Source organism: Gobio gobio (assembly GCF_949357685.1).
Source record: "Gobio gobio genome assembly, chromosome: 18".
NCBI lineage: Eukaryota > Metazoa > Chordata > Actinopteri > Cypriniformes > Gobionidae > Gobio > Gobio gobio.
Genome location: NC_137111.1, coordinates 38,195,693 through 38,223,050, shown reverse-complemented (window position 1 = coordinate 38,223,050; position 27,358 = coordinate 38,195,693). Strand labels below are relative to the sequence as shown.

The following is a 27,358-nucleotide window of genomic DNA, read 5'->3' as shown; positions in this document are numbered from 1 at the left end:
ATAATTTCCATAATGAACAACGCAATCTACTAAGAGCAGCGTAAATTAGCGTCTGGTTTAAGAGATGCTTTTTTTTGGGGGATAAATGATTATACCAGTAAATTGACTAGCGCAAACCTTAGTAAATCACCTTGCATGATTCATTTAAATACTCTCCTCCCATACATTTAGCATCTGAAAGGGAAACAAGTGCATATGCAATAAGGTCAGGCGCAAAAATAACCCTGGCCATGCCTTTTCAGCGCTAACTTTTCACTGTGTGTCTTTAGTAAATCCTGACAGTAGTTTTTAACACAAAACGAGGGTTTGTTAGTAAATGGCCCTAAATTTTTTTTTAAGCTTTTCAGGCGAGCATTGCATTTGGTCTTTTAGTTGGTTTACAGTTTTTCTGACATAATTAACCCACTCTCATGTTGTTCCAAAACAGTATTACTTTCTTATATTTTGAAGACTCTTCACGCAGGTCTTTTTCCATAAAATGAAAAATGTTGTAGTGTCCCTGACCATCAATCTCCAAAAATGAATATTGATTATATTTTGGTAAGTTCATCACACTGAGCTATCGTACGGTTTCAAAATACTTCACACATATCATATCTATCTCTTTTATGAGACTCTTATGATGTTTTTTTGTCATTTTTGAAGCTTTTGTCACTATGAACTCTTTGTTTGGAAAAGACACGTGAAGATTGTTCCGTCTACCTACAGAAGAAATAAAGTCATACAGGTTTAGAAAGACATGATGACAGAATTGACATTTTTGGAAGTATCCCTTCAGATACAGACAGTTAATTAATATCACTCAATGAGATGGTGGAAAGTTGGCCGTTCTCAGCCCTTTTTGCTGAGCATTTTCTGGGTTGTTTACTCCATTCTGTATACAGCTGCATCTTCTTTGAAAAACTTCATAACATGGTGACGTGTCATGGCGAGGCGCTTGCACTGCTTTTCACCGGTGGAGGCCCTATCTTTGCTTATCTTTTGTCATTTCCCGTACAGTGTGACAGCTGTATGAGAATAGCCGAGGGTCCTCAAGCCCTCTTCTAGCTCCATCCCTCATTTTCCCAATAATCCACAGCTGCTAGTGTGCTCCCAAGAGCCAGACAGGCCTATTTTAGTCAACTGCCAATGGGAGTTCATCCCTCAGGACCCTTTGCTTTGGAATATGCATGTATGTATGTGTATTTATTCATGTGGTGAGAACCCTGGGCATCTAACCTCTGCTCTGATGTTCTGATCTGCAGCAAATGCGGCACACTTCCTCCAGAGAGCTGCTTCTTCAGTCTCATCTGCAGCACTGGATCCTTTATGGGTGAGTTGGCAATGTGCATCTCCCCCTTGCACTACTGTTCAAATGTTTAGGGTCCATAAGATTTTGTAATGTTTTGAAAGAAGTCTCTTCATTCTCGGTAAAAAGAGCAATGTGAAATATATTTAAAATTCAAAATAAATGTTTTCTATTTTAATATATTTTAAAATGTAATATATTCCTGTGATGGCATATTACTCCAGTCTTCAGTGTCACATGATCCTTCAGAAATCATCCTAATATGCTAATTTGGTGTTTAAGAAAGATTATCAACATTGAAAACATTGTCCTGCATACCTTTTTTGGGAAACCGTGGTGCATTTTTTTCCAGGAATCTTTGATCAATAGAAAAGTAAAAAAGAACAGCATTTGCTTGAAATAGAAATCTTTTGTAACATTGTAAATGTCTGTCAATTTTAGCATTCTTGCTAAATAAAGTGTTAATATCTTTAAAAAAAAAAATCTGACCCCAAACTTTTAAACATTAAAGGGTTAGTTCACTCAAAAATGAAAATTAGCCCATGATTTACTCACCCTCAAGTCATCTTAGGTGTATATGAAACAAGTTTTAAACGCTCAAGCGCCATCATAAAACTTGCTGTGTCGGGCTGATTGGGATGCTCAAACATAGAGTGCAGTCTTTACATTTTTCAGGAAAATCAACCTGCAGATAGGATACTTACTGTATAGTTTTCTCTGCATTTTAAGCTAGGACAGGAGAACGTTTACATTTGCTAATTGCACACTTCACCTTTAAGCATCAACGTTTTCCCTCTCATTTACAACATTCCTGAACTTCATTTGGATTTTGGAATTTCAGATCAATCTGTAGTTCACTCCCCAGTAAATGATTCCCATCTGTAGCACAATGATTCACTGTCTGGGCAGCAATCAGCTCAGGAAACCACAGGCTTAGTGTTTGCGTATGTGTAATATCACTGCCACTGGTTGACGAACTATACAAGGCCAACTATCTTTAACATTACGGATGTGTTTATGTTCACTGATGTCAGATTTTTAGGGGAAGACATTAGCATCTAAAAGCTGACGATACACACTGCTCATTCTCTAAACTTTCCCGGAAAAACTTTTGCGTGTCACTTTGATATTTCACAACTCAAGCTGGGTGGATATGTGTGTTCAAGCATTTTATAAAACTGAACGGTCAATGCAGTCACTGCACATTACCAAACGTTGTCATCAGACACCACGTGAGTCGCTGAGGATGAATCACATCACAGCAAAAACAATGACCAGAGGGCTATTTCAAGGCAGATAAACAAGAACAGAAATCCCTTAAAATACAAATGTTAATAGCTAACATTTTGATATTTGAGCTATATCGAATTACAAAACATTAGAACTGGCGAGTAATATCCATAGGACTTGCTCATGTCGCTCCCTGAACATAAATTCAGCTGTCGGTTACAGCAGAGTGCAAACTATATAGCAGGTCTGTGAAAAAAGAGAGAATCATTGGTTCAGCGTGACCTCTGACCTGAGCGTCTGGGCTTGGTGGCGGTGTCCATGCTGAGCGCTGAAGGGCTGTATTGTTGTGTTCAGTCCTCCACCCTGTGTAACTACAAGTGAGAGTGTTCTCCTGCTGGGAGACTCGTTCTCTGCCTGTTTGCACAAGGAAATTACCGTTGTTCATTCAACAATACAAGAAAGTTGCATTTTGTGTTCTTTTTTGAAAGCGTGTCTTGTATAACTCGACTATCAAACAATACCTCCTCGTTTGCTACGTGATTTATTGCATCACAGTTCCTGGACAATAGGATCTCGATGCAGTTGTTTACACTAAAAAGTTTATAAAACGCAATGCACACCTGCCAAAAAAAATGCATGCCGACTGTTCGATCAAGGGTAACCGTCAGTTCCCCAGGGCTGCATTGTTTTCTCGTGGCTTATATAATACTCGGTGTTCCCGAATCTGAGCTTTCAAGAGCTCTTTTTGAAGTCAGCATGGCACTAGAGGAAACATCTCTCAGCAGTGTAGCGCTCTAACAGAAGGGAAACAGGGTGGAGAGAGTTCACAGCAGGAACTGACTGAAGCTAGTTTAGGCTCCCGAGGACCTTGTGACAGGGCAGTTGTTTACTTTTATCTCCTGTTTTTTGTTCTCTTGAGGGAATGCTGGACCAAAGTGAAAACCCGTGATCCGTAAATACACAGGTGTCGTCTCGCTAATGTGTTTGGGCTGCGGTATTTCCGCCACATTTCACCCCTTACGAACTGGAACCTTCTCTGTGAATACACAGAAATTAGGCGAGATTGCGTGACTGAGATACTGTATGAGCGCTGATTTAGAGTTTTTGTGTCATCCTCATACAATATTCCTCACAAGCTATAGTACTTTTCACATCTCACTGCACATTAAGGGGTTTTCAATGGACTCTTGGCGAATGAGTCTCTGTTCTGTGAGACTTTTAAATCAGCATTGTTATTGTTAACAACCGTTTTTGTTTACTGAAAAAAAACCCCCTAATATTTGTAAATACTATAAATGTATATAAATCCTACTAAAATAACACTGGTTGGAATAACAGAAAGATGAAATAAAGAAACTAGTTTGAAATTAAATCTGTCTGCAAACCTTCAAATTTTAAGGCTTTTTTTCTTTTTAAAACGGCTTTATAAAGCTATCATTCAACGTTTGGCTTTACAAACTTTATTTTTCCAAATTATTTATAATTGTATATATTTATTTAAATTAATTTCAATTCTACTTACTTTCATTCAGTTCTGCATCCCTCAATTCCAATTCAATTTAGTTTTGAATGGTGCACAACCAGTTTGCAAGCGCAAGTCTGGCATTCATAGGGTTCTCACTCTGTCATGTTGATGCTAGCCCAATGCTAGCTCAAGGCCTATTACTCATCTTGACCTTGCAAAATCCAAAATACATAGCTTAAAGGGGACCTATTATGCACCTTTTTACAAAATGTAAAATAAGTGATTATAAATAAAAGATCTATTAAAGGTCCCGTTTTTCGTGTTTTTTTGAAGCTTTGATTGTGTTTACAGTGTGCAATATAACATGTGTTCATGTTTCGCGTGTAAAAAAACACAGTATTTTTCACACAATTTACTTATCTGTATACCGCTGTTTTCACTGTCCTCAAAACGGCTTGAAAGATTTCCCTGTTCTATGAAGTCCCTCCTTCAGAAACACGTAACGAGTTCTGATTGTGCCAGCGGTTCCCGTGTTGTGATTCGACAGCAGCTTAGCGCACGCAGAGCGCACGTTACCGGAAAGGTCACGCCTCTTACCATAACAGGGATGCATGCGCTCAATGATCTCTAAGTACAGCGTCGCTGGGAAAGCCAAACAAAGGTGACTTGACTCCGGGATGAAAATAACAGCGTCTCGACGACATGGCGACAAACAAACTATACAAACGCAACCGAACGCAACACTTCCTCTTATCCACGCGGGAGCAACAAGACCACGCCCCCTTTTTCGCGTACTCTTGTGGGCGGAGGTTAGTCGACAAACTGCTCTACTGACGTAATTAAAGCAGGATGTACATGGATGTAGTCCCAACCAGCCGTTCGATGTAGGCTTTGAAAGGGAACTTCTGTTAAATAAAATATCTCGCTTGGCATTGAACTTTGAGCTTTATAATTTTACAGGTATTATATATGCTCTAACAGCAACATTACACACTAACTAAAGTTTGAAAAATGGGATCACGAAGAACAGGACCTTTAATACCCCACTGATAATTTTTTATATTGCATGTTAAAATTGCTACTTGTGAGCAAAAATGCACTATTTTTGTGTGTGTTCCTTTAAATGCAAATGAGCTGGTGCTCCTGGGCCCCTTTCAAGGAGGAGCTTCAAGACCTCATGCTCCAGCATAACAGCAACAACAAAACAGGACAATATCACGCACTAAAAATGTCGGATACGGTCAGTAGTGGTGTTCAGTCATCTGTCATCTTACTGTACTGTGCATAATAAATGCACATTTATAAATTACACACGGTGAGCATGGCGGGATAAAAATAACAACATAGTTTTGGTCTTCAGGTGCCTTAATGTGCTATCAGAAATTTCACAATTCACACTTCTGAAGTGACTTTTATTGTCAACTTCAAAGGGCGTTCGTGTGCAATTTTTAACTAGGAAATCGTATTTACGATAATTCTGATGTGAAGACAAATTCCAACAATTTGGAAGGACTCACAACATATGACGTTATACTTACTTTGTCTGGATCTGAAGTCTGCGCACAAAGCGTTGGTATTGACCCATCTTTCACAATCAACCTTTTTGAAAATCTAGCGTAGGAAAGCCCCTTGTTTGTGTAACAGTCCGGCCCAAAATGATTGCCGCAAGCGTATAAGACCTTAGTGATTTTCTTCGGGGAAATTCCTTTGAAAATGAAATTTAACCACAATGTCCTCAGGGACTCAGATGGTGGGAGTCTATTGAGACTCTTATGTGCATTGGTACATATCAAAACACAGCACTTGTAATGCCTTTTTGGAGCAGACATTGTACAACTCCAGCTGCTAGAGTGAGGAAACAGAAATGGTGGACTTTGTGCTTCTCACTTAGGGCTGTGTCTATGCTAATAGGGCAGATCGTCACCGGCTGTGGGCAGGGCTTCTTCCTACAACAACGTCATTGTAGGTGGGAATCTGAATCAGCTTATTTGAAGAGACTGCTTTTGATTTATGGGAATTATTAAAAAAAATTGTCAGTGGATTTTACCATTATAGGCTGGTTATTCTCACACAATGCCGACACACATCGGTGTTCAAACACCTTATAAAAGTGATTTTTGCATAATAGGTCCCCTTTGAAAGAGGTACATTTTCAGGCTAAACATTGCCATACATGTAGAGTGAGTTTGATTGGCATTGAACATAGCTTTATTTATCTGTGAAGTATCGTGATAGTTACACAGCATAAATAATAATTGTACATGTCCAATGGACACCATGTGTTTCTGAGGCCCCAGTCTTGTGTTTTGCATTCTGAGGCCAAGAGCATATTTCCAGGAAACCATGCTTACAAACACACCTACACACAAACATATACGCAGGCAGTTGGAAAGACCTTTTTCTGAACTTTTGTCGGGCTTTCGTTACATCCTGCATTTAGGGAATCTGGGGTGGTGCAGAGCACAAGAAGTTAAAGTCAGCGGTAAGCAAGTATATTTAGCTATTTGCAGATTGCTGTGTATGCTGAATTCCCATTGTTTCCTGTGCCCGTATCAACTGAGGGCCCATTCATGAGGGAAACGGCTACAGTAGATGCTTGGGAAGGAAGACATCAGCTGACCGTGTAGTCTAATGCAGTAAACAACCATTACGGTCCACATTTTCTGTTGCTGACTCTTGTGGCGTTTCAGCTGGATTTTATTAAACAGAGTTAATTTCCTTCACCTGCAGACATGTTGTTTGTTTTTCCACGCTCGTAACTTCTCCTACACCGTGCTGTAGAACATCTTAAATTAGTTGCTACCACAAAAGTTACATATAGCTTCTTGTATGTAAAATTTGTTTCTTGCTCAAATGACCAGCATGGATGGGAACCATGTTGTGTTTTGGGGGCTCTTGATCTAGCTTAACTAGCAAGACTTTCTTAATCAACCACCTTTCCCAATGATGGTTGACCAGCATCATAAGTTACTGGTTATCAACATGGCTATAGTGGTCCGTAAGCAAGACCAGCTCTAACCAGCTTTTTTTTTTTTTTTAAATGCTGGTCCTTCCTACAGTGTTTCTGTACTTTATGTGAATGTGTCACGATAGACATAATGGTGACTCAGAAGAAAATCTAGGAACGTTCTGGTAGGCGGATTGGGCTGAGAAAGGAGGGGTGGTTTATTGTCTGTCCCCCCAACTCTTTGCCACTCCAACGGGCCACATCTGCCCCAGTCAGTTTTCATTAAGCATTAACCCAGCAGTAAAACAGTTGAGCAGATTGCAGCAGCTTGATTTACGTTAGAGATCTCACCATGAAGCCCCTCTTTTATCCGCTCTCTTCTCATCTTTACACATTGCCTGCCTCTTTAGACTTTTCAGGAAAACAATGAATATTTTCTATAAATAAATACTGGAACTGGTTGTTTTGTCAAAGTGAGTCTGACTGGTTTGGAGATAAGTAAAGAGATTATTCTGCTTCCATCTCTTTTGTTATGTCACACTAACATAGTAAGATAATGTACTGTGTGTCATCAAGACATATTTATACAAACTTCTGATAAAACAACCTAAAAAAGAGCGAATTAACTTGTTACAGAACTTCAGATGATACCTAAAGCTGAATTTTGAATTATTAAAAAAAATTACAGTATGTGGGTATGCGCTACCCTTCGAAAGTTTGGGGGCAAGTACAGTTTTTGGTTAAAGAAGTTAATACTTTTATTGAGCAAGGACACATAAAAGTGATAATACAATAAGTGACAGTTTATAATGTTACAAAAGATAGTTATTTAAAAAATAAAAATGCTGTTCTTTTAAACCCACTGTTCATCAAAGAATCCTGAAAAACACTGTATTGCAATGACAAAACTATTAAGCAGCAGAAATGTTTTCACTATTGAAAATAATAAGTAATTTTTTGAGCACCAAATAAACATATTAGAATGATTTCTGAAGGATCATTTGGAGTAATGTCTGCTGAAAAAAAAATATTTAAAAAATTGAGTGTATAACATGTAAACCTTGAAGGAACTTTGGTGTCTGCCATATATGATCATAAATATGAACTCATATTCTTTAGAAATCTTTAAAAAATACAACAACTGCTATATGTTGTTATAACATTTAAAAGGGAATATCTTAGTAACTGTTGCAAACTGTTTTTTTATTTCAAGACTGCTAATCTTTTGCCGTTAGGGGAAAAAAGTTATGTAATTTATTTAAAAAAATGGTAACACTTTAGTTTATGGTCCAATTCTCACTATACCTTATTCTGCACAACCGTATTTTACATCCTTCCAGTAACTAAACTTAAATAACAAACTATTAATAAGCAGTAATTAGGAGTTTATTGAGGCAAAAGTCATAGTTAATAGTTGGTTAATAGTGAGAATTGGACCCTAATCTAAAGTGTGACAAAAAAAACCAAAAAAACATATTCAGTGTAATTACATTTAAGTTTTTATTTGTGTTTATTAATTGTTTGTAATGCACATTTTTAATAGTGGTATTTCTCTCTGTCTCTTCCCACTCTCAGTGATGGTGATTGTGTTACTACGCTATGCCCATGTGATAGAGAAGCACCAGAACTGTGTGTTAAATACAGCAAGTCTTTCCACTGGATGGATCTGTGCTGCAGGACTCATCATGGTCGGCAACTTCCAGGTACAGCTTACATAAACCGTACTATCTTACTCATCTCAAAAACTGCTCCACAGCAGCCCAGATTTCTTCAGGGTTGGTTTGAACATATGACAACAGAAGAGGAAATATTTTAAGGTCATAAGAAACATAAATTCATTTCAGTGTGTCCAAACCTTGTTGTGTTGTGTTTGCGAGTAAATCTTAGCATGCAATTGAGTGTATGTGTATATCAGACTGTTTGGATAATTATTTCTTGCGAATACCTGTGTCATCCGTGCATGAGTGATACTTTACTCCCGTTCTACCTCGGATCCTCCTCCACAGTGTTTAGATGAAAGGCAGACTCCATAAACCCTCTGATGCGGAGCCACAAGCTCCTTCGAGCCCTGTGAAACCAACATCCTTTACCTTTATTCATGAATCGGTGTGAGCCCTTGGCGACAGCGTCTTTGCAGGTTGATATGTTTGGACATTTGGCCGAGTGCCCAGACTGCTAGCGAATGGGGAGGTCAGCCAATGAGGGCATCACAGGTTTTTATGGGCTGGTTGCCATAGAGAAAGAGGGGGGAGGCAAACCTTTCTCTTGATAATATAAGCACCCAGATCTTAACTATGTACTCATCAGAAGCAATGCATAACCCTATGTGTGTGTGTGTGCAGGAGAGAGCACAGGTTCAGACTTGTTTGTCTATCCCTCACTAAAGCAGTCTGTATTAATGTTAACTTTCATAGGCAAGTGTTATAAAAGAGGCACAAACCTTCGTCCTTGCAGCATTATGAACTTAATTCATCTTATCAGCAATTTTGTTATTCACTTAGTTATTTTGGTTTTGCTTCCTTGCATATTTGAAATGTTTTGAAATCAAGCAAAGCTACTCCCTTGAATTTCTTTTAAGCTTAGTCAGCTAGCTGGCCATTGAAACATTTTAGCTTTTTACGTCCTGAGATGGTTCAGGATGGACTGACCTTACAAATGGCCCCATCCGCTTGTACTTTAAAAATAAGGAGGATATGATGAACAGATTTCATTTAGACATTTATTTACATATAAACATTGATCAACACATATACCAGTGGTGTGCGGTGGTGTTTTAAAATGAGGTGGCAAAGTCTTAAAATTTCCGTTCAGACTGATCTTTTTTTCTCTTCTCGTTTTGTGAAGTGACATTAAAAGGTAATGAAAATAAATAAATTAATTAAAATTTAAAATTTAAATAGATGTGTCAAAGAAAAACGGGCAAGGCTGTGACATGCAACAAAACAAAGGAAGCGGGCCCTTGAAATTCTGGTGGCTAAACTTCAGAAGAAATGGGGTTTAACTTACAAGTTGGTGTACAAAGTATCCCACATTGATGCATTTGTAGCCAGTGGGATCTTCAGTTTTCAGGTTTGAGTGTTATTTGAGTGTTACATTTTATCTGATTGTTCTCTTCTTTTTTTGTTTTCTTTATGTATTCATCTCCCACATCTATTGAATCCTTTTTTGTGTTTTATAAATGGTTGTTTTGCCCTACATAAAACACGAAAACTTTTTTACCTGTTAGAATTAGTTTTCAGGCAGATGCTAAGATAATAGTGTCTAATAGTGTCTATAAATGAGCATGAAAAGTAAATATATATATATATAAAAGTGTCCTCCACACAATGTTCTCACCTTTTTTACCCCTGACCCGTTTGCATCCCTGTTTGTAATAGTCTATTTATTTTTAGCATTCATCAAACTTGTACACATTTGTCACATAGACACAGGCACAAAGATGTACCTTTAATTTCCCCAAGCTGATTGCTCACTAAAACCCCCACAGTCATAATGTTTTCAGGCCATTTCAAGTTTGATTTTGATGTGACAAAGCGGTGATATCTAAGTGGCTGAGTTTACTTTTTAATTAGTCTTCCCATTTACGCCATCTTCATCCAGGTCGATTCCAGAATGCGCACGTAAACACGAGGCGGGATTTATTGCATGAACCAATCATATCCAATTATAACCGATCGTATCCAATCATAGCGCGATGGAAACATTCCCTCCTCTCACATGACTTTCCCCCATTCATTCTCAGTTACCCCCCTCTAAAACCACCACCCTCTTTAGTCAATGGGGAAGAGGAGACATGCCTCCCTCTGTAACTTCACCTGTGGTTGTCACTGTTGGACACTGTTACTTTTCAAAAATGTGTGACTTACATGGTTACATTTTGTAATATTTGCAATGTTTTATTTTTGACACTGCCTCCCTTGCCCCTGGCACGTACATACAGTAGAGCACATCAAATATGATAAATGGAAGCTCAAACTTGCTTGATGCGCAAAAACCTCATTGGTTCTTGCGGAAGCTCAAACATTCTTAAACAGTTTGATTTATATGGATTACTTTTACCATCCCTTTACAAACTTTTTGAAGCATCAACATTTTTGGTTGTGTGGACTTGGAGAGGGACAGAAATCTCAGATTTAATTAAAAATACCTTAATTTGTGTTTCAAAGAAGAACAAAAGTATTATGGGTTTGGAACAACATGAGTGTGTGTAACTGATGACTTGATTTTCATTTTTGAGTCTATCACTTTAACCAGAAAGATCATGACATCTGAGAAGCATCTCCAACTTAAACCCGCCTGGAACTTCATGGAAATTCATGCTGGTCGAACCTAATCTTTTCAGCAGGGAAGATGGCTTTAATGCCTCGCGTTAAGCCATTATAATGATACGAGGACCACCCGTGCTGTGTGGAGCTACATTGTGTACTGAGCAGAGAGATCCATGTTTGGGTCGCACATGTGAGGTCTGTAGTCCATTAGGTCACGTTTGCCAGGCCCCTCCCCACTTTGCTCTGCTGTTTTCTTCCATCTGTAGTCTGGAGCTGGTCAAAAAACAAAACAGCAGTCTGCTCCTGTAGTCCCTCCCTTCAACTATGTTTGTGTAAGGAAAATGTGTATGGAAAGTTCCTGCCCACCGCTTGCCACATTGTGCTCCAGTCAGGCCTTCATTAAGATGAGCAAAAAGGTTACAGGGGATGCTGTTTGCCAAATAAAACTCCCTTGACATCAGAAGAATAAAAGCTAAGTTGCAGTAGTGACTTGTTTTTAACTGGATTGTACAGAATATGTTAAAGACCCCATTAAATCAAAAGGAGAGTTTTGTGACTTTTAGTCTTCGAGGCCATCTGTATGCTAGTGTGTTCCTTAATGTTGACTAAATTTAGCAGATATACACTTACATTAAAAACCTTGAGGTCAGTAAGATTTTAATGCATTTAAAGTTTCCCATGGCATGTATTTTTTTTAATAGTTTAATGTTTCCTGAGGTGTACTTATATTATTAGTATAATTTTTACATCATAAAATGTCATAATTTAGAAATAAAAGGCATTTTTCTATCCTGATTTTAGCCTTCTGGCTTGAATGCTTTGAAGGGGTGTGTCTGCTGTGAGACTTCTGTGTAAACGCCCACTGTTGTGATTGGCTGACATCTTTGCATTTGAAATGCATATTACATGTGTACTCGAATACTTTTACTATGTTTTTTTACTATTACAACTGTGGAGATTAACGGATCGAGAAAGTGTTGATAAGAGCATTATATTTAGTTCCGTTTCAAGTGTACTCTCGTATTGCAAATATGTTATACATTTGTTAGCAGGAGACACAGAACTCGGTTTACACCTATTGCCATTTCTAGCCACTGGGGGACCATAGACAGGCTAGGGGAACTCGTATTAATATAAAAAAAACCTCATAAAGTGATATTTTCATGCCATGGGACCTTTAAGGCCAAGACACACCATTGGGCCGTTTTTGAGCATTGGTTGGCTTAGTTTTTAAAGTGTGTTCCGCATCGTTGGCTCTAGTTGGACATTGTCAGGGTTTTTGGTGCCAATTTAGCATGTTGAATCCGTTGGTGAAAGAGAACTCTGATTGGCTGTTCAGTTTAGTGAACGAGTCCATGCATGAGAATAAAAGCGAAAGTGATGAAAGTGAGCAAAGAAGTCAAGACGGCACAGATAGAAGGCTGTTTTAAGTCATCTTAGCTGAGTGTTCGAATGCATGAATGTATTCATAATACATGAGCCAACAGGAATGAAGAATGTGATCAGCGTGAAAAAATGTTAAGCAAGCACTACTTTGTTTACTGTTTGTATATCTGGAGTCCTGGTTTTAGTTTTCCTTTTTTTAATGACGAAAATAGACTATTGATATCTGCTGATATAGACTCAGGAGCAGAACACACATGCTAGTTGACAGTCGCCTTTAGTGCTTTTGGTGTGTTCAAGTGCATCTTTTTGGCTGAGATGCAGCTGACACAAGGCGACAACACAGTCAGCTTTCATTGCCATTAGTTCAATGACGTCTACTTGGTGTGTCCCAGGCTTTATGCTCACCAAGGCTGCATTTATTTGCTCAAAAATACAATAAATTGGTTTTCTATTTATATAAATTTTAAAATATAATTTACTCTAGTCTTCAGTGTCACATGATCCTTTCTAATCATTCTAATATGCTGATTTGGTGCTCAAGAAACATTTCTTATCATTGTTGAAAACTGTTGTGCTGCTTAAAGGGATAGTTCACCCAAAAATTAAAATTCTGTCATCATTTACTCACCCTCAAGTTGTTCTAAACCTGTATGAGTTTCTTTGTTCTGCTGAACACAAAAGAAGATACACTCACCTAAAGGATTATTAGGAACACCATACTAATACTTTGTTTGACCCCTTTTCGCCTTCAGAACTGCCTTAATTCTATGTGGCATTGATTCAACAAGGTGCTGAAAGCATTCTTTAGAAATGTTGGCCCATATTGATAGGATGGCATCTTGCAGTTGATGGAGATTTGTGGGATGCACATCCAGGGCACGAAGCTCCCGTTCCTCCACATCCCAAAGATGCTCTATTGGGTTGAGATCTGGTGACTGTGGGGGCCATTTTAGTACAGTGAACTTATTGTCATGTTCAAGAAACCAATTTGAAATGATTCGAGCTTTGTGACATGGTGCATTATCCTGCTGGAAGTAGCCATCAGAGGATGGGTACATGGGGGTCATAAAGGGATGGACATGGTCAGAAACAATGCTCAGGTAGGCCGTGGCATTTAAACGATGCCCAATTGGCACTAAGGGGCCTAAAGTGTGCTAAGAAAACATCCCCCACACCATTACACCACCACCACCAGCCTGCACAGTGGTAACAAGGCATGATGGATCCATGTTCTCATTCTGTTTACGCCAAATTCTGACTCTACCATCTGAATGTCTCAACAGAAATCGAGACTCATCAGACCAGGCAACATTTTTCCAGTCTTCAACTGTCCAATTTTGGTGAGCTCGTGCAAATTGTAGCCTCTTTTTCCTATTTGTAGTGGAGATGAGTGGTACCCGGTGGGGTCTTCTGCTGTTGTAGCCCATCCGCCTCAAGGTTGTGCGTGTTGTGGCTTCACAAATGCTTTGCTGCATACCTCGGTTGTAACGAGTGGTTATTTCAGTCAAAGTTGCTCTTCTGTCAGCTTGAATCAGTCGGCCCATTCTCCTCTGACCTCTAGCATCAACAAGGTATTTTCGCCCACAGGACTGCCGCATACTGGATGTTTTTCCCTTTTCACACCATTCTTTGTAAACCCTAGAAATGGTTGTGCGTGAAAATCCCAATAACTGAGCAGATTGTGAAATACTCAGACCGGCCCGTCTGGCACCAACAACCATGCCACGCTCAAAATTGCTTAAATCACCTTTCTTTCCCATTCTGACATTCAGTTTGGAGTTCAGGAGATTGTCTTGACCAGGACCACACCCCTAAATGCATTGAAGCAACTGCCATGTGATTGGTTGATTAGATAATTGCATTAATGAGAAATTGAACAGGTGTTCCTAATAATCCTTTAGGTGAGTGTATTTTGAAGAATGTTTGTAACCAAGCAGAGAGAGCAACCATTGACTACCATAGTAGGGGAAAAATACTATGGTAGTCAATGGTTGCTCTATCTGCTTTGTTACAAACATTCTTCAAAATATCTTCTTTTGTGTTCAGCAGAACAAAGAAACTCATACAGGTTTGGAACAACTTGAGGGTGAGTAAATGATGAAAGAATTTTCATTTTTGGGTGAACTATCCCTTTAATATTTTTGTGGAAACCCTGATACATTTTTCCCCTTTGATGAATAGACACTTTAAAATAACAATTTTTTTTATTTGAAATAGAAATCTTTTCTAGCATTATAAATGTGTTACTGTCACTTTTGGTCAATTTAATGCATCCTTGTTGGAAAAAAAAGGCCTTTTGTCTTTTGGGAAAATGTATAGTTTTTTGGAAAAAACAGACCAAAAATATTGATGACTCATCCTGCACTACACTGTAGCATCTCAAATAATGGTTAATGACTGTGATGTAACAAACGTATTTTAGTTTCAAACCCAGCAAAATGTCCTACTTCTAGTTTCATTAGGACATATGGCAACACAGGAAAGAACACTGCACTTGTAAAGCGACTTCATGGGGTCTTAAAAATCGTGAAGTGGTATTTGCAAATTATTTAACTTTCTTAATGTGAAATATTTCCAAGTGAATGGAACATTTAACAAGAAAAATGTGTAGTATGAGACTTTGTGATTTTACCCATCAGAAATTGATTGGATTGTGAAATGTTCCAATGGAACCAGGTGCTTGGAGGGAAGACGTTTTTTTAAAACCGACTTAAGTACAGATGATTGAATTGTCTTGATTGCAATACAATCCAGCCTTTCAGTAGTTTGTTTTTTAACCTTTTTATGGTGACATTTTGAAAATCTACACGTACTTGTTCCATTCCCATCACCAACGTTGAATACCAAAATAGGCACTTTCGTTTGGAAAGAAAAAGGAATTGCTCCATCCTTCCTGTTTTCTATGAAATGGAGGGAAGGTTACTGGAAATGTGGGTGAATGAGTCATGGTGCACCATGTGCTGTGCGTACGGAGTACAGAGCTTCCATGATCTGACAGACAGGAGAGGCGGGAATGAGCACGTGGCCCGAACGCCACATCTGCACCTCATCAGCGGGCCTGCCTGCCCTTCTGGCGCTTTCCATCGCTGTGGTGTAGGATGACAAGGGCGCCAGCAGACTCTCATTATTACCATCAGAAAAAAGGGAAGTCACGTTATGTAACTCTGGCTGCGCTGTTTCAGTTTTCCAGATTTGATAGAACTTGATCGTCCTGTTGGTTTAAGTTTAGTTTCGGAATGATGTGGTGTGTTTCTACAAAACTAGATTGCAAAGAACAAAGCTTTTTGGAGTGTGTCCTGTTTTGATAGGTACAGGTGTGTGGCCACCCGCTTCCAGCAAACCTGTCTGAGCTTGCTGAAAGAGCTGCTCTACTTAGCTGCCTTGTGTTTCTTAATAAGCTCAAGCCCTATTCAAACGAGTCTAGTTTTCCTTAAAATTTTCCTTAAAGTTGTACTTTTTCATTGTAAATCTTAACCAAATCAAATGTTTTTCTCACATAACCATGGTAAAAAATGACATCGCAAATTAGCTACAGTTTTTAGGAGTCTTCTGAGAAATCAAGTTTGATCAGGAACGTCTGTGATGTCCACAACATTTCCTGTCATTTATTTTGACCTTTGTTGATTTATGCAACTAAAACGAAATTTCTTGTTGCGCTGCCTGGTACAGCTTTCAACTTTCTGGGTAAAATAATACTTGGTGGTACTTTTTGCAGTCTACCCTCCTGAAAAATCCAGCATTGCTGAGGCCTGTTGCATGAAGCTGGGGGGTATTCCCGAAAACAAGGTTAACTTACCGTCACATATACCTTGAACTCTCGTTGATTAACCCAAATCTTGCTTACGTGTCCGTAAACGTGTCCGTAAGTAAGTTCGGACAACCCAGGGTATGTTCCCGGTTAACACACAAAGCATTCTCAACAGAGCGACGAATCGACGATTCACCATGGAAACAAACGCTAAGAAAAAGCATGCCATTCTAGTTCCTTCTTCTTCTTTTGTTTAATGCCGATTTACATAACCAACTTAGTGCATTCCGGAGCGGGTTATGTTCAGAGAGTGAGTTGCTATGGCTATTTACATACCCTGAAAGTTACCTCTGTTTTTGGAACTGAAAGTTGAGGTTATCCGCTTACTTACACTTAAACATACCCAGGTGTGGCACATAACCAGCTTTCTGGAATACCCCCCTGGTTGAACAAACTCTGAGTTTCAGAGTAGGTTAAGAGTTGACAAAACCATACAAGTCCAACCTGGTTCAGATCAGGTTCAGTGGGCTCACAACTCTCTGTACAAACATTCTCTGTCAACTCTGTCAACTGAAAATTTCCTGATATTTTACTCACCCCCCATCTCATCCAAGATGTTCATATATTTCTTTCTTCAGTCGAAAAGAAATAATTTTTTTGAGGAAAACTTTCCAGGATTTTTCTCCACATCATAGACTTACATGGCAACCAAAATGTTGAAGGTCCAAATCAATGCAATTTAAAAGGGCTTTGAAGGGCTTTAGCGGCTCTGCTCGATCCGAATAGGGTCTTATCTAGAGAAACGATCATCATTAAATTAAAAAAAAACAAAAAAAAAAACTTTTTGACCTAAATTACTCATCTTGTGCTGCTCTGCGACGTGTAACGGATTGCGCAATCACGTCCGAAAGGTCAGACGTAGCCCCAAGCCACCGTGTGAAGACTAATACAAACGCCCTTTACATACGCCCTTTTTTTTCTTTAACTTCATAATCATCCGACATTGTTGTTTTACCTTTTTGTTTTGGCTAAAGGACGTTTGACTTAGTCTTTGCACGAGCACGTAAACATGGGGGCGGTACTTCTGCCTACGTCTAGCATGACCTTTCCGACGTGATTTTGCAATCCTTGGCACGCAATTTAGGTTAAAAAGTATATTCTTTTTTTTGAAAATGACCGATAGTTTAGCTAGATAAGGCCCTATTCCTCGTCTGGGATCGCGCAGAGCCTCTGAAGCCCTTTTCAACTGCATTGATTTGGACCTTCAACATTTTGGTTGCCATGGAAGTCTATGATGTTGAGAAAAATCCTGGAATGTTGTCCTCAAAAAACTTAATTTCTTTTCGACTGAAGAAAGAAAGACATGAACATCATGGATGACATGGGGGTGAGTAAAATATCAGGAAATTTTCATTTTGAAGTGAACTAATCCTTTAAAGTGTGACACATGCAGCGAACAGCCAATCACACGGAACATGAGAGAGTGTCAGTTTAATTCACTTCTCTTTTGAATATTGAGAGATAGTTATGAAAAATGTCATGAATTTAAATGCATGTACAAGGCAGGAATAAACACTTTTGCTGCAGCGAAAGTTTGAGAAGGTGAAAGAAAATGTATGACTACTGTATATCAATGATGCAAGTGAATCAACTAAAACTAAATCATTTATATACAGGGTCACAAAGAGCTCAAAAGTAAACATGCAAGCTTAATCCGTTCAAAAGCTTTATATATTAAAGAGTTTATTTATATGTATATATTTCTATTAAATTAAATGCAATGTTTAATATAAAATGTCAATTCATATAATAATTATATTAATATATTATATGAATTATACTTAATTATAATTCATATAATATAAATGTAATAAATAATTAGCAGCAAAAGTTGGGCAGTTTTGTCTCAAAAAAAATAATTCACTATAAACTGCTTTAATTTGGAGAAAGACATGTAGGGGGAGTGGTTTTATTGTATCAGATATATGTATATATGTCATTTTGCTCACAGATGATTGGTCCAGTTTTGGTAAACCAATTCACCATCTTGAGCCCGAAAAAACAGATTGCTCAAATTTACCAGGGTAGAAACTGAAACCGGTTTCATGCAAAAGGCCTCTGCTTAAACCCTGCCCCATTCTTACAGTTGCATTCAGATCTGCCTCCATCTAATCTACAACCAATAGAACCAAAATCATTTTTCAATAATCTGTTTTACTATGATGTACGCCGCAATACGGAAAAAAGATCTGTTGCTACGTGTTACATTGCGACTTTGTCCTATCCTTACTTGCACGTGGAATATAATGTGTATAAGTGTTGTTTATTTCAGACCACATTTTTTAATAATCCCAATCTCATTTGATTAATGCTTAAGTGAGAGTTTCTGAGAACTACTAGAGTTCCTGTAAGCATGTGTGCATGTTTTTATAGGTGATTGTAAGTGTTTTAAGTTTATATGTGTGCTTGTTGGTCCTCCTGTAAACATTTAGCTACAGCCAAACTTTCTTGCTCCGAATTTGACTGGATGAATCATCCTGGTTAAGTGAAGCATGGTGCTCTTCCTGTGTTAGACTGTTTAAGTGCGCTTCGTTGTGTGTGTTCTGTGCATAGAGTTTCTCGCTTGCTCTTGGTCCTGAAGGTCTGACAGCTACAGCCTGCCAAAGCAAACTGTACTAGATTCCTTCTGCCAGCTTGTGAAGATCTTTTCTTCTGCATTCCCAGAGCAGAGAAAGGGGCCCCTGAAGGAAAAGATACGCATGGACATGATGAATGAAATGCCTATTTTAGATTCCATTGCTTATTATTAGGCCTCTCAGTAATTTAGTGTGATTTATTTAAAAAAAAATTATAAAATCATGCCCCCCCCCCCCCGACTAAATAATTATTTTGCCGCTGTCAGAGCAAATCAAGTCACAGGACACTTTTCTATTCAATAACTGAACACAAAGTTCAAAGTTGAACTACTTTAACTTCTCACAGCATCTTAAAGAGGACTGATTATGCTTTTTCACATTTTCACACTTTCTCTCAGGTTATAAAGTTACAAAGCACAAAGTCCACTCCAATGGGAGTCTTGAGTTTGCACAATATTCCTCATTTAAGTAATTCCCGCACAAGGCATAAGCAAAAAAAAAAAAAGGGGCGAGGCCTGGTTGAGTTGTTGCATTAGTACTGTGAAACTCAGTTATGGTAAGGAGAGCATTATTTCTGAAACACTTGAAGCGGTTGACCAATCACAACACATGGTCCAGCCAACCAATCAGAGCACATTGCGCTTTTCGGAAGGAGTGGCTTCAAAGACAGAGGAACTAAACGGAGCGTTAATGACAGACTGGGAAGAGAGTTGCTGCAACGATATAAAATATGTGAAAAGTAATGTTTTTTTGAACATTCAAGCATTAAGACCTACTCTATTAGACCCCCAAAACAAAATCAAGACTCTGTAAAGGGGCATAATATGGCCTCTTTAAAAACAGGATAACCATTGCCTGAGATGCTGAAAAACAGCAAGACCTGACTTGAATTTTAATAATTATTCGGATATTGTGTAATTCGATTAAGATTTATTTTTGACAGCCCTGTTTATTATATGCTGTCAAACTCTTAAACATGTCTTTATTGTTCTTAAATCACTGTCTGCAAAAATGGAGAGACAGAGAAAGCTCATTTCTGGAGGGCAGGCATTCAACCACATGTTAAAGCAAGTCCATATGAGAGAAGCTCCTCTCTCTCGCTAATTTGACAGCCCAAGGTTTTAGTTTAGAAAATAACCAGCTTCTATACTTTTGCAACTGTGGTTAGCTGAGGGGCTTCATTTTTTAAAGACGTGTGCATAATGATCCTAAATGTGAACACACGCCAGTTTCCGAATAGATTCCTATGTTCCAACATTCAAATAAAATCTCTTTATAAATCGCAGTTCATCGCAAATTCTAGCACAAAGTGCATCATATCCAACCCACAGAACACCCACAAATATCTCGTTATGGTTCAGATGTATAACACTCATCATCAATGGGCAAAAGTAAATCCAAACGCGCTCTCTGAAAATGTATGTGTGGTAGGCATGGCCTAAACAAGATATTTGATGTATGCTTAATTTCACGATAAGTTTGAGATGAATAGCTTATCGTGAAATTAAGCATGTATCAATTATCTTGTTTAACACTTTTTTGTCATCATTTGCTATATCCAGCAAAATAAACAATCATATTTAAGAGGGTGATTCTTGCAAAACTGTATTTTCAGCTTTTTAAAATGTAAATGTAGGTGTTTTTCCCCAAAAAGGACATTTTGGAGACTCCAAAAAGACACCGAATAACCAAATGATAACTGCAAGAAAATGCTGCTATTTTCACTCAGTGTAGATAGCATCTATTGCTAATTACTAGGGGTGTAACGATTCGTTTTAACAACGATACGATTCATATCACGATTTGAGGTTGTCGATACGATTCAAGGACGATATTGGTTCATTTAGAACGATACGATCCGAAACGATTCAGTGACTTGAAATCGATTCAGTAACTTTTTAGCCAAAAATTGTGTGACTGAAATAAATATCTGGATACTGGTCAGTGCAGGTGAAGTTTCCTAGATTCCTGTTGTTTCTTGTAAGGGAATCTGGTATATCAATTAATTATGGATATAAACAAACAAGTAAACAACAATTAATGGCAAATGCATTCAAATTTTATTTGAATAAAGTGCAACCAACAGTTTAGGTTGAATTAACAGGAAGTTAACCTTTTCTGCTCTCATTTTCAATATTCAATACATTTTCAATAAAAGCACAGTAAGTGCAACCAACATTTCAACAGTAGGTTAACCTGCTACTTCTGCTTTTGTTTTCCAACATAAAAATATTACAATATTAATATCAAAAATAAAGTGCAACTAACTTCTCTTCAGGTTTAATTAATAGTAGGTTTACCTGCTACTTTTGCTGTTGTTTTTCAACATTAAAACAATACAAATACAATATTAATATCAAAAATAAAGTGCAACTAACTTCTCTTCAGGTTTAAAGGGGTCATAGAATGACATTTTTGTACAAGTTAATATGATTCTTTAGTGTCTAAATGAAAAGTTTGTAATATACTTTAATTACAAATTCTCATTAGTATTGTAAGAAAACACTCATTTTACCTGGTCAAACCCAGCTCAGTTTTCAGCAAGTCATTTCAGTGTATGTGACTTTAAATGATAATGAGCTTTGCTCACCCCGCCCCTCTGCTCTGTGGGGCGTTCGGTCGACCCGACACAACACCACAACACACGTGGAGTGTTGCCTTGACAACATTTGAGGGTATATTTTCGAGAAATAATGGCAACGGGAGTCTCTGAGGACACATCTGAGCAACATTATCAATTTGAACCGGAGTCGGACCAGGAACAGATGACGAACCCATCGAAGTTCGAACAGGACATTTCTGAATGGTTGGTTAACGTCATGTCACTTTGATCTATCTTTGTACTGGCAGAGTAGCGTAGTTGCTATGTGTTTACTGATGTGTTAGTTCATTGACAGATTGATGTTATGTTATAAGATTTTTTTTTTTACATTACTTCTTAATCAGTAACAGACACCGTTATAAACCATGTACAAAAGTAAGCTTAGTGTAGTGTTACCACGTAAACTTTATCACCCGAGTACACAGTTTGTAATAACAAACATAACGCGTTGTTCATTATAAACGTGGGATTATGAATTATATTGAGAACGTCATACACAGAAAGCATGCCGTAATGTAACTTACCCTGTAAACTTTAGCCTCATTCGTCGTGAAGCGTGCAAGCGATTTGCAAAGATTAATATAAAGGTTAATAAAACGTTACACTCACATCTTCCTGAGGTGCAGCAGGAACACGATCCTTTTTTCAAGAGCAGCTTATTAGCAAAACCTGCTTTATACTGACGCTCGTTTATAAAGCAGTCTGCTGAGAAATGATTCGCGCAAACATTGACGTTGATCGGGGGGAATATTCCCTTCTAAAACAAAACTCAGCAGCCACTGGGTCTTCAGCAGTTCGGATTTAGGAACATCAAAATGACTGCTGTGTTCGTTATTACACCCAAGAACACAACACCACAATCGCTTAGACGCCTTTCTGCTCCAGCGTATCAACAATGGCGGATTGATGACAGCTCGCTCGGGGCGGGTCTGTGTTGAAACGCTGCTGTCAATCAACAATCTTAGGAGGGGCGTACACCGTGTAACGTCACACGATCAGACGGCTTGATTTGAGACAGGGGAAAATATATAAGGAGATTAAAAAAAAACACTGGATGTATTTTTATCATTATAGGATGGTTGTGTACAGGCACTGCCAACACACATTTCCATATAATCAACTTGTAAAAGTGCATGTACCATTCTATGACCCCTTTAATTAATAGTAGGTTTACCTGCTACTTTTGCTGTTGTTTTTCAACATTAAAACAATACAAATACAATATTAATATCAAAAATAAAGTGCAACCAAAATTTCTTCAGGTTGAATAAACTGGCTGAACCTGCTACTACTCTCAGTTTAATAAACAAACAACATTTAACAAAAGATAAAATGTAACCAACTACTCTTCAATGACTCTACATATTTCTTTTTCAAAAATATCACCATGATCTGACCTCAGAACACTTCTCTGTGCGTTCACTATGTCGCCAGCAGTATTAAAAGCTCGCTCTGCAGGCGCACTGGTGTCAGGAATGCACAGGTAACAAGCAAGGGTTGAAAGTACAGGTAGCTCTTTCTCTTGGTGGCTTGATAATTTCTCGCTCGTTGGCTTCTCCTCTGCCATGCGCCATGCTATGTTTTGTTTTCTCAAGCCCCGTTCACACCGCCAGCGACACGCAGCGACAAAGCGACACAATCCCATTCATTTCAATGAGCGCTGCTGCTGGTGCGTTGCGATGATGTCACAGATAGGCAGACTGAATCGAGTAACGTTTAACGCCTTTATCATTAAAAGTGCTAAGAAAAAACATCCATATAAAGTCTGACGTGCTTAAATCCAATACGTTATTTCCTATGATCGATACAATCGATTGATTACCTTTTAAAACGATGTTAGATCGATATATGTCGTCCGGAAGGCCAACTTGCCGAGCACAGATCGATGTAGTTAGATCATAGGAAAATAAATCGATACATCGATGTAGTACATGAATCGTTACACCCCTACTAATTACGCTTAGTACAAAGAAAATACTTTGGTGCTATTTATACTATTGCTATTTGCACTTTGTGTAACTAGCCGCTGCCATAACATTATCTTCTAGGAAATCATTCATATAATAGTTTTAAAAAGCGATGTATGTATACATTTTCATAAACAATGTTGATTTGATTGAATTACTGGTATATGAGCACCAAAAGGTTTGTAGGCATGCTCTTCAGTTGCCATGCGCATAAGAACATTTTCACGTCATTTATAAATCCTGATTTGTTCTTCACTTTTGACATTGGCTAAAATCCATGGCATTTAGGATCAAATCCGATAATACATGTTTTATAACTGAGGCCCCATGTGTTTGCCTGGATTTCTTTGGACTTAGTAACTGCTCTCTTAACTCAGGTGTTCACTAGGTGAAATGAGTGGCCTTAATTTTGTCTGTGCAGATTAATACATCAAGTGTATTTCCATAGACAGGTCAAATGATCACAGTCTCATCCATTGTGCCTGTTTCCCACATGACTGGGAAGCTTTTGATGGCTTCGACCCCTGTCCTTAAACCTGAGATGCCCATAACATACCTTTGCACATTACAGAGCTGAGCACCTTGTCCTAATGACAGTGCGACTAAAGCACAAGGAACAGCAGCTCAGTATTTAGACAGTAGTGAAGGGGATGTCTTCGCCTTAGGGAAACATACAGGATATCATTTGCTGAGATAATCAGTAGTTCGCTGACAAAGCCTGGAGTTGATTTATGGTTTCTAAAGTTCCTCCTGCAACATTTGATACTTTGCTTTTGTTTGTGTGACAAAAAAAAGTAAAAGAATAAATAACATGAAGTTATTGAAAGGGATAGATTGAGGGACAATGACATTTTATCTATCTATCTATCTATCTATCTATCTATCTATCTATCTATCTATCTATCTATCTATCTATCTATCTATCTATCTATCTATCTATCTATCTATCTATCTATCTATCTATCTATCTATCTATCTGTCTATCTGTCTGTCTGTCTGTCTGTCTGTCTGTCTGTCTGTCTGTCTGTCTGTCTGTCTGTCTGTCTGTCTGTCTGTCTGTCTGTCTGTCTGTCTGTCTGTCTGTCTGTCTATCTATCTATCTATCTATCTATCTATCTATCTGTCTGTCTGTCTGTCTATCTCTCTGGCTCTATCTCTCTGGCTCTATCTATCTGTCTGTCTGTCTGTCTATCTATCTATCTATCTATCTATCTATCTATCTATCTATCTATCTATCTGTCTGTCTGTCTGTCTGTCTGTCTGTCTGTCTGTCTGTCTGTCTGTCTGTCTATCTCTCTGGCTCTATCTCTCTGGCTCTATCTATCTATCTATCTATCTATCTATCTATCTATCTATCTATCTATCTATCTATCTATCTATCTATCTATCTATCTATCTATCTATCTATCTATCTATCTATCTATCTATCTATCTATCTGTCTGTCTGTCTGTCTGTCTGTCTGTCTGTCTGTCTGTCTGTCTGTCTGTCTGTCTGTCTGTCTGTCTGTCTGTCTGTCTGTCTGTCTGTCTGTCTGTCTGTCTGTCTATATATCTGTCTATATATCTGTCTATATATCTGTCTATATATCTGTCTGTCTGTCTCTCTGTCTCTATCTATCTATTTATCTATCTATCTATCTATCTATCTATCTATCTATCTATCTATCTATCTATCTATCTATCTATCTATCTATCTATCTATCTATCTATCTATCTATCTATCTATCTATCTATCTATCTATCTATCTGTCTGTCTGTCTGTCTGTCTGTCTGTCTGTCTGTCTGTCTGTCTGTCTGTCTGTCTGTCTGTCTGTCTGTCTGTCTGTCTGTCTGTCTGTCTGTCTGTCTGTCTGTCTGTCTGTCTGTCTGTCTGTCTGTCTGAAAATTCAGCTTTGCCATCACAGGAATAAATTACATTTTAAAACATATTACAGTTTTTCTCAGTCGCTTTGGTACATTTCTCAGATCAGAATTGAAATTCTCAAAGCTACCTGTTCAATCTTAACATCATTGTGTCACTTGTGCACATCAAAAAAGCAGTTTCTCATTTCTTTGAACAAGTTGCAAATGCTTGTGTACATCCATGCAAATGATTATGTACAATTCTCTGCTGTTTCCTACATTATCAGTTGCTTATGTCATGTTGATCAAAATGTATTATAATGGGTCTCTGTTGAATAGTCTCGCCCCACACAACATTTAGGCATTAGTTCATAGCACAAGTCTTTACATGCTAAATGGTTGAACAAGTTGTCATAAAATGTCAAGCATATTTCTATACATTTCCGTTAGACGTTCGTATTTCTACTTTTGTTTTTCTGGGGGGTTTTTTCTTAGTGCTATACTGTGCTGTCTTTTCCTTTCTGTATCGCAATGACATGGTCTGTCAACAAATTACAGTACAAACAGTAAAAGCATAAATGTGAATCTTGTCCAGTCTCTTGCATTCAAACTCCCACATACACTAAGGTGTAACCTACAATTTACAATAATTGTCATCAAAATTTTAGCCATACTTACATCAGAACATCCCTCCAGAGTACAGTTACTGTATATTGACAACATGACTAAGCAATTTGACTGTCTTATTCATACACAATGACACAAGGACTTGTCATTCTGATGGCACTGACATGTTCATTGACACAGATATTTACTTTTGAGAGATGAACTAAGGATTTTGAGCAAGAGACTGGCTTTTGCAGGTAATCCATGGTGTTTTGCTATTTTTACGGATTGTTTTGAGAAATGGACTTACTGTTTTGCAAATGTCGAGGATGATTCGAGAAATGTACCAAAGCGACTGAGGAAAAACTGTAAAATAGAAAACAGTTATTTTAAATTGTAATATGTCTCAATATTACCGTTTTACTGTATTTTTGACCAAAGAAATGCAGCCTTGGTGAGCATAAGGGACTTCTTTAAAAAAAAACAGGATAATTACTAATATTATAGTCAATATTATAGTAGCGCGAGTGATTTGGACTGATATCATCCTCCAGGTATTACAGACCTTGGATTGTGTGGTATTCATAGTAGAGTTGCTGTGGCCGATTGTTGTGGGTGCACTGCTGCTCTCTGCTGGTGGTGACAATCTGGCTCAGGAGTTGGATGTGATGTGGCATTGTGAACTCCCTTTTCTCTGCCTTCAGCACTGAGTCCATACACACACCACACAGTCATGTGTGGCAGGCACAGCAAAGTTTGCAGCTATAAAAGAGAAAATTCTGCATAAACAGCGATTTTATTGTGTTTCCCAATATGTTACATGAGCTTTTTGGGAGTGTGATTTTGTAACTGACCAGATCCGTTTACTTAGTGAACTGATTTTTTTTCTCTGATATTTTTAATCCAGCCGTCATTGTTTCAAGTACAAAAATGTGTTGAATGTACTTATGTTTGCGAACCTATTGTGAGCAAATAATATTTATAAAACGAGTAAACACTGATAACAGATTTTGTCTATAAAATATGCTGACATGTGTTTTCAATAGGAGTTTAATGTGTTGCAATCACTCATTTTTTGTGTGGTTTTAATTTGTCCTTCCTAAACTGATGCTAGTTTGTACTGAACAGTTAGGGCTCTGAAAAACTATGATTTTCCACAGCTGGGAAAAATGAAAATGAAATTTCCAAGAGATGTGGCTATTTTTAGAAAGGAAAATACACTCCAAAATGTTGCTTGTGGTTTTTCCATTTCAAATAAAAAATGCAGAACTTTTTTTCCTTAATGGGGACCATGGATCACCCACGCACCCTCCCTCCCACCCACACACACACATGTTGTGTTTTCATGTTTTATGGGAAACTTCCATAGACAT

General features: G+C 38.1%; 1 protein-coding gene across 1 annotated transcript in view; it reads left to right on the top strand.

The window, feature by feature from the left end:
* The window catches only part of LOC307141825 (transmembrane protein 150A), a gene marked incomplete at both ends in the record, with an annotated part of 29,717 nt that overhangs the window by 913 nt on the left and 1,446 nt on the right, over window positions 1-27,358 (top strand). Inside the window, 2 exons of the mRNA XM_079842277.1 lie at window positions 1,202-1,312; window positions 8,506-8,633. Of these exons, the coding sequence (XP_079698403.1) occupies window positions 1,202-1,312; window positions 8,506-8,633 (239 nt within the window). The remainder of the gene's footprint in view (window positions 1-1,201; window positions 1,313-8,505; window positions 8,634-27,358) is intronic.